Raw genomic sequence first — 10,709 nt, 5'->3', positions numbered from 1 at the left:
GATTCAAAGTTGTGAAAATTAAGGGTGGCATCCGTTTTCAAGGGGAGACAATTTGAAATTAATGAAAAATTTTGAGAAATTTTCAAAAATCTTCTTCACAAAACCAGAATGCCAGAAAAGCTGAAACTTGTGTGGAAGCATACTCAGGTAGTGTAGATTCAAAGTTGTGAAATTCATGACCCCCGGGGTTAGGGTGGGGCCACAAATGGGGCCAGAAAGGGGGGTCGAAGTTTTACATAGGAATATATAGAGTTAATTTTTAAAAATCTTCTTCTCAGAAACTAATCAGCCAGTAAAGCTAAAACTTGTGTGGAAGCATCCTCAGGTAGTGTAGATTCAAAGTTGTGAAAATCATGATCCCTGGATGTAGGGTGGGGATACAATGGTGGGTCGAAGTTTTACATAAGAGTAAATCTTTAAAATTCTTCTTTTCAGAAACTAATCAGCCAGGAAATCTGAAACTTGTGTGGAAGTATCCTCAGGTAGTGTAGATTTAAAGTTGTGAAAATCATGATCCCTGGGGGTAGGGTGAGGTCACATTGGGGAGGGGGGAGGTGTTAAAGTTTTACATAGGAATATATAGAGTAAATATTTAAAAATCTTCTCAGAAACTAATGGGCCAGTAAAGCTAAAACTTGTGTGGAAGCATCCTCAGGTAGTGTAGATTCAAAGTTGTGAAAATCATGACCCCTGGATGTAGGGTTGGGCTACAATGGTGGGTCGAAGTTTTACATAAGAGTAAATCTTTAAAATTCTTCTTCTCAGAAACTAATCAGCCAGGAAATCTGAAACTTGTGTGGAAGTATCCTCAGGTAGTGTAGATTTAAAGTTGTTAAAATCATGATCCCTGGGGGTAGGGTGAGGCCACATTGGGGGGGGGGGGGGTGTTAATGTTTTACATACGAATATATAGAGTAATTCTTTAAAAATCTTCTTCTCAAAAACTAATCAGCCAGGAAAGCTGAAACTTGTGTGGAAGCATCCTCAGGTAGTGTAGATTCAAAGTTGTGAAAATCATGATCCTTGGGGGTAGGGTGGGGCACAATGGAGGGTTGAAATTTTACATAGGAATATATAGAGTAAATATTTAAAAATCTTCTCAGAAACTAATCAGCCTGGAAAGCTGAAACTTGTGTGGAAGTAGTGTAGATTGAAAGTTGTGAAAATTATAATCCCTGGGGGTAAAGTGAGGCCACATTGGGGAGGGGGGGGGGTGTTAAAGTTTTACATAGGAATATATAGAGTAAATCTTTAAAAATCTTCTTCTCAGAAACTTATCAGCCAGATGATTCTTTATAATTGTTAAGACTTTGGCTCCAGGACAATTCTTCGGCCTCACAAGAAGGTTCAGAGTTTGATGTAGCTTTATATCCCATATATAAATAATTGTTAAGGATCTTTTTGAGAACTGCAATATTCAACATATGATATGACTATAAAATCATTCTGTTAGAAAAGGGACTAATGATTATAAACATAAGAATATCCAAAGGGGAAAATGGATTTTATTTATACAGGATGTACATTAATTATTGTTTATGTCCAGATTGTTGGTATTATGACTCCATTTAGCTTATTTTATCATACCTATTGTTCATCAGGTGAACGATGTGGCCCATGGGCCTCTTGTTTAATGATTGTTTAAAAATGAAATTACCCTGAAAGAGAACTAAGTGATAAAAGTTTACTGGTATGTTGTTAATTTTTGTTCAAGAAAAATTATTCTATTAAAAAGAACAAACATATGAATTGTATATCACTTATCAGTGCAGGATAAAATGGATCATCTTAGTGTGTGAACATTTGCATTATGGCCACTGGTCTTATCTTAATCATCATCAGATTTTCGGCTATTTTCAGATGCCTAAGGCAAAGAAAGTATCTGCAAGAAAGCGGCGGGAAGCTGACAAGCTCAGGAAAAGAAATCAGAGGAAGAAGCAAAGTGAAGATTTCCAAGACAGTTCACAAGCTTCAGATCCAGAGTCTGTTGTTTCTTGCGAAACATCAGATGGAGCAAAGTTTGCTCCTCCCGGTAACTTTCCGGGGCAAGGCTCTATAGGGTTGCCTCCTGTTGAGGGAAAACCCTTGGCCAGAGTGCAGGCCTCTCTTCGTGAGAAAATGCACTCACCTGCCCCGAGGTTGCCATCTCCTCGGGGAAGCCGTCTGATTGTCCAGAAGGGCAAGGCACCGTCCACTGACTCCCCACCGTGGGTTTGTGCTCCACCGAGGGCATCTGGACCGGACACCGTGCACGTGTCTGGTCCAGCAGGTCAGGCGCAGCTGGATACCTCCTGGAAGGAGGAGACCAGTAGAAAACTAAAAGATGAGGGCTACCTAAACGATATCAAAAAGGAATCTCAAAGTAACACAAATGGAAAATTGAATGAAAAATTGGATACTGTAGAAATTGTGAGCAGAGAAAGTATTGATATGATGGAATGTAGATATAATGGAGAGATGAAAAAAACTGAGTCAAAGATAAGAATTGAAATTGATGGTGTAGATCATTTGAGAAAGGAAAATGTCGAAGAGTCTGACAGAAGCTTGAATGTGGACAAATGTGGATACAGTCAGAATATTGAGTATTTGATTGAGGAAAATTGTGGAAAAGAAGGTACTGGTTTGGAAAATAGTGATCACGAGGAAAACTCGCATTGTAACACTGAGACTTTGCATTCTGTTTCGATTCAGGGCTCTTTTCATCAAGCTGATCCATTGTTTGGCGATAATGCTGGAACACAGTGTGTAGCAAATTGTTTAGCTGGTCTAGCTTACAATGTTTTGAAGAGTGCAGTTATTTGGCAAACAGCTGATATGAACAAGATCTTGGTGACTGGAGATGAATTATACACATACTTGCAGCGTTGTTCCTCAATTACCAATAGGTATTTGTTAGTAGAAGAGTTACCTCAGTTGTTTGAATGCTTCAACAAAACATTTGACTTCACAGTGAAAGAAGTGGTCCCTAGTTTAATCAGCTTATCTGAGGAGGAACCGTGTTATGAAGATTTTAATGCTTACTCCCTTTTTGAAGGTTTGCAAATGGCACTCACAGAGACAAATGGTTGTTTTGTGTGTTTTGGGGGAAATACTCTTTTAGTAGGGAAAACAAATGATGGGTTTTTCATTTTTGATTCACATGCCAGATGCTCCCGAGGGTATCTCAGTGTTGCAGGGAAGAGTACAAGAATATTGTTAAAAGATGTCCAGGATGTATATATGCATCTTAAATGTTTGGCCATTTCTATGGGGTTTTCAAGAACTGTAGAATGTGAATTAACTGGAGTTTTATGTTCACTGAAACATTTTGCTGTGGCAGAAGTCTTTGAGGGAGCAAAAAAGGGTTCAAATGAAGATGTTGAATTGGCAAATGAATCAGAGGTTGATGGAACTTTAGAATATTTAGATGTATTTATTGGATCAAAACCAGATGAATCAGAGATATTAGAGACAAAGGAAGTAGTTTTCATGAGGGAAGAAGTCAAACGACATGATTTTATTCCATTATCTATCCAGACAAAAAGGGAATTGTGCAAAAAGTTGGGATTACCATATTCTATTTCCAAATTTGAACAAAATTCAATGTCTTTGAAAGATATTGATAAACCAAGCCAGTGTAAAGAAATTGAACAAGATGGAAATTGCTTTTTCAGGGCAATATCATTTAGTCTGACAAACTCTGAAAATCATCACCAACATATCCGTGAAGCAGTTTGTCAACATTTGCTCAAACATGAAACAAAATTTCAGCAATTTATGAGATCAGAGGGATCTTTGAGGCAGTACTTAATTTCCAGTAAAATGACAGAAGAGGGGACTTGGGCCACTGAACTGGAGATTTATGCTATGTCTGATATGTTGAGTGTTGACATTTTCACTTATTCAGATTTGAAGTGGCTTCAGTTTAGAAGAGGTGGGCCTTATCAGGAATTGGTTGAACAGGAGGAAGCTATTTATTTATATCACAGACAACAGAACCATTATGATGTTGTTTTGAATGTGTCAGAAAGAATATCTGAAATGGAATCTCCCTTTCAAAAGAGATTATGCAGAAGAGAATATACTCTGCGTGAAAGAAATCGAAATCGAATGAAAAGAAACCGAAGTACTTCAGAATTGAAAGTGGCATTAGACTTGAATGAAAGACGCAAGAATACATTAAGGAAAAAGTACAGGGAATGTGAAGAGTTTCGCTTGAAGTTGTCAGAACAAAAGAAGGAGCGATATCAGAATAACATTGCTTATCGGTCTAAACTGATTCAGAAAGGTGTTCAGAAATATGCACTAGATTTAGAACACAGAAAAAAAGTGCAAACAACAAGTAGAAAGACGAGTAAAGTGACGTATTCAACAAACATGAATCTTAGAAAGGAAAAAAAGGAAAAGAGTGTTAAAAAGTATAAAATGGATGTTCAGCACAGAGAATTTGTGAAGGAATCGAGCAAAGAAAAGTACAGGACAGATTATGAGCATCAGAATAAGGTTAAGAGAACAAGCATTGAGAAGTATAAGATAGACTTAGAACATCAGAGAAACGTGAAGAAAGCAAGTTCTGAGAAGTATAAGACAGATTTAGAACATCAGAGAAACGTGAAGAGAGCAAGTTCAGACAAGTATAAGACAGACTTAGAACACCAGAAAAACGTGAAGAGAGCAAGTACTGAGAAGTATAAGACAGACTTAGAACATCAGAGAAACGTGAAGAAAGCAAGTACTGAGAAGTATAAGACAGATTTAGAGCATCAGAGGAATGTGAAGAAAGCAAGTGTTGAGAAGTATAAGACAGACTTAGAGCATCGGAAAAACGTGAAGAAAGCAAGTACGGAGAAGTACAGGACAGACTTGAAACATCAAGAAAGGGTGAAGTGCATCAGCAAAAGCAAGTATGACACAGACTTGGAGCATCAGACTATCGTCAAAGAGAGAGTATTGAAAAAATACAAAGAAAATGAAAGTTACAGGATGAAAAACAAGGCCGCTAATGTTCATAGATATAGTACAAATGAAACCTTTAAAGCAGCGAGGCAAGAAAAATCTGCAAGGAGATATCAAACTGATTCTGAAGTTCGGTCAAAAATTAAAAATTGCAGTAAAACTAAGTACCAGTTATCAGAGGACTTAAGGAAGAACAAAAAGATTAAAGTAACAGAAAGCAGAAAATTAAAACAATTGAACTTGGAACAGGAAGAGGAAGTTATCAAATCGTTTAAGAGATTGGCTATGGAGGGTCCGAATTATGTTTGTAGTTGTTGCCATAGACTTTTATTCAAAAAGCAAGTTCAAGCTTGTGAATATCAGATGTATACAAAAAGTGAATCAGCAAAGTGTATATCTGAAATTTGTCTAACAAACAAGTATTTGCATGAGTGTTCTGAATCTTGCCAAGAAGGGTGTACTAAGTCATCATTATGGATATGTTACACTTGTCACAGGAAAATACTTAGTGGCAAAGCACCAGCTGAAGCTGCAGTCAACGGTTTGATTCTGGAAGATATTCCACCTGAATTGACAAAATTGAACAGTTTAGAACAGCATTTGATTGCGATTCACATACCATTCATGAAAATTATGGCTCTTCCTCATGGTCAACAGAGAAATATACATGGACCTGTTGTTTGTGTGCCATCAGATATGAGAAAAGCTGCCCATTTACCAATGCATCAGGATGAAAACTTGTTGTTACGAGTTAAGTTAAAAAGAAAATTGAATTACAAAGGCTACTTTGAATATCAGTTTGTTAGTACAAAGAATGTCCTGTCAGCCTTATCATATCTTAAAGAAAACAACCATTGGTACAAGGATGTGAAAGTTGAATCAAATTTGGATGAAGATCTAGAGAGTCATGAAGAAATGCCAGATGGTGTAGTTAATACAAATGAAACTGAAGAAGCTGAAGAGGAAATGATTGCATTCGATACATGTTTACAACCAATTGATGTTGCACAGGAAGTTTTAGACCATTATTTTGATGATGTGTACAATATTGCACCAGGCGAAGGTAAAAACCCAGTTAGAATGTTACAGGAACCTGGTAATGAAGCGAAGGCTTTTCCTTGTCATTTCCCAAGTGGTCGATTTTCCTGGAATGAAGAAAGGTCAGAAAAATTAACACTGTCTAGGTACTTTAACAATAGGTTATTGAATGCCGATAACAGGTTTGCAAAAGATAGCAATTATATTTTCTTTAGCCAGTATATGTCTGAATTGAATCAAGTGATTGAGAAGACACAAATTTCAGTTAGAAAATCTCTATCAAAATGTAGTAGTGGGAAACCAGTTACATTGGGAATGTTGCAAGATCCAACTACTCTTTCTAGGTTACTGAGAAATGATGATGCTATAAGATTTATGCAACCAATTAGAGGAACCCCTGCTTATTGGGCAACTGCACAAAAGGACCTCTTTGCAATGCTGCGACAGTTAGGAATTCCAACTTGGTTTTGTTCGTTTTCTGCAGCTGAATATAGATGGAACGATGCTGTTAAAGTCATATTACAACATCAGAGCGATGACAGAAACCCAGATCAAATGGAATGGTCAGAAAAGAATGATGTTTTAAGGGCAAATCCAGTAACAGTGGCTAGAATGTTTGAACATAGATTTCAAATATTTCACAAGGAAGTAATACTTTCCCCAGCCGAACCAATAGGAAAGGTAGTTGACTTCTTTCAGAGAGTTGAGTTTCAGCAGAGGGGGTCCCCACACATGCATTGTTTATACTGGATTCAAGATGCACCGAGTATTGATTCTGATGGAGTTGAAGCTGTATGTAACTTCATTGACAGATATGTGACATGTGCTGTACCAACAGAAAATTCTGACACAGAATTAAGAAAAAGTGTCTTGGAAGTGCAACAACATAGTAAGAAACATTCGAAATCGTGTAAAAAGAAGGGTACTGAATGTAGGTTCAATTTCCCAAGGCCCCCATCTCAAAAGACCTTCATTACAAGTGTTCAAGAGGAAGAAAGCTCGGATGACTGTGAGATTGTTTCTGAAACAATGGCAAACAAGGCGTATGCGAAGGACATATTAGTTAGTGTTTGGGATAAAATACAGAATGAAGATGATGAAATCCTTACAACAGAGAAGTTATTTGATGATCTGTCACTAACTCAGGAACTGTACGAAGAAGCTCATAATATGTTGTCATCAAAAAAGTCAATTATTCTTAAACGCTGCCCAAATGAAGTGTGGACCAACCAATATAACAGGTGCTTGTTAAAATCATGGGATGCTAATATGGACATACAGTTTGTTTTGGATCCATTCAGTTGTATTGTTTATATTGTTTCCTATATTTCAAAGGCAGAAAGAGAAATGGGCATGTTACTTAAACAAACAAAATTGGAGGCCGAAGAAGGAAACTATGATGCCAGACAAACAATGAAGAAGATTGGTTCAGCTTACTTGCATCATAGAGAAGTAAGTGCTCAGGAAGCTGTGTATAGAGTGTGTAACTTGAAGATGAAGGAATGTTCTAGGAAAGTTGTTTTTGTACCCGTTGGCGATAACCCAGTGCGATTAAGTAAGCCCCTGTCTTTGTTGAAAAAGAAATCTTCAAATGATGAAGAGATAAATGACGAAGAAGATGACGAGAATGAAGTCTGGATGACAAACATCGTTGAACGTTACATGAACCGGCCGGATAATGCAATTTTTCATGAAATGTGCCTTGCCAATTTCTGTTCTGAATTTAGAGTGCTAGCTAAATCTCAAGTTCCTAAGACAGAAAATCAAAATGTATTTGAACTACAGAATGGCAAGGGTTATGTGCAACGAAGAACTAGAACACAACATGCTGTTGTAAGGTATCCTAGATTCAACGTTGAAAGAATGTCAGAAAAATACTATCAATCGCTTCTGCAACTTTTTCTCCCGTATTGGATAGAGGCACAGTTGAAGCCACCGGGGTTTGATTTATATGAAGATTTTTATAAAACTGGACACGTGAAATTTTCTGGCAGCAATCGTAAACAATCAGTGAAGACAGTTGTGGATATGAATCATTCAAGGTATGCAAGAAATGAAGATGTACTTGACATTGCTCAGGAAGCATATGAAATGAATGGTGAACCAGAAGATGCATGGTCTCGCATATGTCCAGAAACAGAGGTTCTTAGGAGGGAAGGAATAGCACTAAAAAAAGACAATCCGGTACCGCAGGAAGATAGTGTGGATGTTATACCAGATATTGACAGTGATACACATAATGCAGATGTCATGTATCATGTTCAACAAAACACGATCTCTAGAGAAGAAATGATACCTGTACTTCAACGTTTGAATGAAACACAGAGGGAAGTATTTTACTTGGTGCGCGATTGGTGTTTAGCAAAGATTACAGGAGAGAAATGTGAACCAATGCATTTATTTGTAACTGGAGGTGCAGGCACGGGCAAAAGTCATCTCATTAAAGCTATTCATTTTGAAGCATCGCGTTTGCTTTCAAGAATTATGTCTGACCCAGAGAGAATATCGGTGCTTCTCGCAGCATTCACAGGAACAGCAGCTTTCAACATTGGCGGAAATACTCTACACCACTTATTTTCATTAACAAAGTATCTTCCATTACCTTATATACCACTTGGAGAACAAAGTCTCAGTGAGTTACGAGTAAAGATAGGAGATCTTCAAATTCTTATTATTGACGAAATATCAATGGTGTACAAAAGACTTCTGTACTATGTACATGAAAGATTAGTGCAGATTAAGAAATGCAGAGAGCCATTTGGTGGAGTATGTGTTATTGCTGTTGGAGATTTTTATCAGCTTCCTCCAGTTAAGCAGCGAAAAGATGAAAGGCTTTATAAACAAAACATGACATATCCTATGGACTATTGGCTTGACTTGTTTAAGGTCATTGAATTAAAAGAAATTATGAGACAAAGAGATGATATGCTTTTTGCTCAAGTTCTTAATTCCCTTCGTGTAAGAGAGAGAGATGAGCCATTTACACAGGAGCAAAGTTCTATGATAGAAGACTGTATCAGGGAAGGACCAGAAGATGTTCTTCATGTGTTTTCTACCAACGAGGAGGTAAACACATTCAATCTCACTATGTTACAGAGATCTTGTGAAGATTTATTAGAAATCGATGCTAAAGATTATAGGAAGGATAAAACATCTGGAAAATTGATACTGAAAAATAAACCTATGACAAAATCGAGAAGTGATGGGCTTCCAAGCACCCTGATCTTGTCCATCAAAGCAAGAGTGATGCTCACAAGAAATTGCAATGTAGAGGATGGACTTGTGAATGGAGTTATGGGTCATATCTGTCGATTTGTGTTTGAAGAAAACAGTAATACAATCGTCAAAGCTGTGGGAGTTGTTTTTGATAATAAGGAAGTTGGGAAAAAGTCAGGCCAAAAAACAAAGGATGGGAATCTAGTGTTCATAGAAAGAGTACAGGATGAGATAAAAGACAAGATAACTACAGTGGTACGTCACCAATTTCCAATTAAGTTATCTTGGGCGTGCACGGCTCATAAGGTGCAGGGGATGACAACAGACGAAGTAGTAGTGAATTTAGACAGAGCATTTGCCCCTGGCCAAGGATATGTTGCATTGTCTAGGGTTACTTCAAAAGCTGGTCTATTTATAGATACAAACGATTCAGCTCGATTACGAAAAAATGTATATGCTGATCCAGAAGTTAAGACAGCTTTAAATGAAATGACAAAAGTTACTTTTGGTAACATTTCGCGAACTTTAAATTCGTGTGGAAAAAAGATAGTTTTGCATAATATACAGAGTCTATATGGCCATTTTGGTGATCTGCGAAATGATGATAGGTTCATTATGGCTGATGCTATCTGCTTAACGGAGACATGGTTAGGATCTAGGGAAAACACAGAAAATTTTGCTCTTGAAGGGTTTCAGTTTCATCATCTCCCTAGAAAGGACGCATATGAGGAAAATATTGTCTCAAATCAGAATTTACGCATGTCTAAAGGTGGAGGTGTTGCTTTTTATTTGAGAGATAGTGAAGGTCCGTATGAATTTTTTTCACTCACTCAGATGAATGTGGAAGCAATAGCTGTGAAATTATTGAAGGAAGATATTTTGTTGATTTCTGTGTATCGCCCATCCATAGCAAAAATGTCAACATTCCTCCAGAATTTTAAGAATGTTCTTGATTTACTGAAAACAGGAAATCAAAACTGTATTATCCTGGGGGATTTTAACGAGGATGCCAAGGCTGATGGTCCACTTCAAAGGTTTTTAAGAAATCAAAACTTCAGGCAGCTTGTGTCCTTTAGCACTACTGAAGGGGGAACTATTTTAGATCATGTGTATGTATCTAGTTCCATACAAATTGACAGTCTCCATCGATTACCAACTTATTACAGCTATCATGATGCTGTACTTCTTAAATTGCTAGATAGTTAATTGTGCTGCTTCATTTGGCAAGCAATTCAGTCTTACAAAAGCTTGCAATGTGCGTTGATAGTTTCTATCCACACCATTATGACAGACTATTGTCATATTAGGCAGAAAAACATACTAGTAGTTAAAGAAAACACTAGTCATAAAATATATAATTACTAATTATTCATAAAAGATAAAGATTAGGGGGCATGGTCAAGATTTTGATCAAGATTTATTCAACTCTTTTTTTAAAATTTAAAATGCTATAGGTATACATTTCTAAATCAAATGAGTCAGGCGACAGTTATAAACATAATTCAGGGCTCACAATTCTT

At 37.1% G+C, this 10,709-nt stretch overlaps 1 protein-coding gene across 1 annotated transcript; it reads left to right on the top strand.

The window, feature by feature from the left end:
* Positions 1-1,860: 1,860 nt before the first annotated feature.
* Positions 1,861-9,673, top strand: LOC117685649 (uncharacterized). The gene is made up of 3 exons (XM_066072471.1): positions 1,861-5,024; positions 5,433-9,444; positions 9,608-9,673. Exons 1-3 carry the CDS (start codon positions 1,861-1,863, stop codon positions 9,671-9,673), a joined length of 7,242 nt encoding a protein of 2,413 aa, XP_065928543.1.
* Positions 9,674-10,709: the final 1,036 nt, after the last annotated feature.

This window comes from Magallana gigas, chromosome 9 (genome assembly GCF_963853765.1).
Source record: "Magallana gigas chromosome 9, xbMagGiga1.1, whole genome shotgun sequence".
Classification (NCBI taxonomy): domain Eukaryota; kingdom Metazoa; phylum Mollusca; class Bivalvia; order Ostreida; family Ostreidae; genus Magallana; species Magallana gigas.
The sequence above is the reverse complement of the archived record's forward strand: the minus strand, read 5'-3'. Positions and strand labels throughout refer to the sequence as shown.

What these genes read in the sequence shown, in the direction of transcription:
- LOC117685649 (XM_066072471.1), top strand. Translation starts at nt 1,861, where the DNA reads ATGCCTAAGGCAAAGAAAGTATCTGCAAGAAAGCGGCGGGAAGCTGAC. An exon ending in GAAACCTTTAAAGCAGCGAG is followed by an intron (nt 5,025 to 5,432) that starts GCAAGAAAAATC and finishes CACTTGTCACAG; the next exon opens with GAAAATACTTAGTGGCAAAG. An exon ending in AAGACAAGATAACTACAGTG is followed by an intron (nt 9,445 to 9,607) that starts GTACGTCACCAA and finishes GTCTATTTATAG; the next exon opens with ATACAAACGATTCAGCTCGA.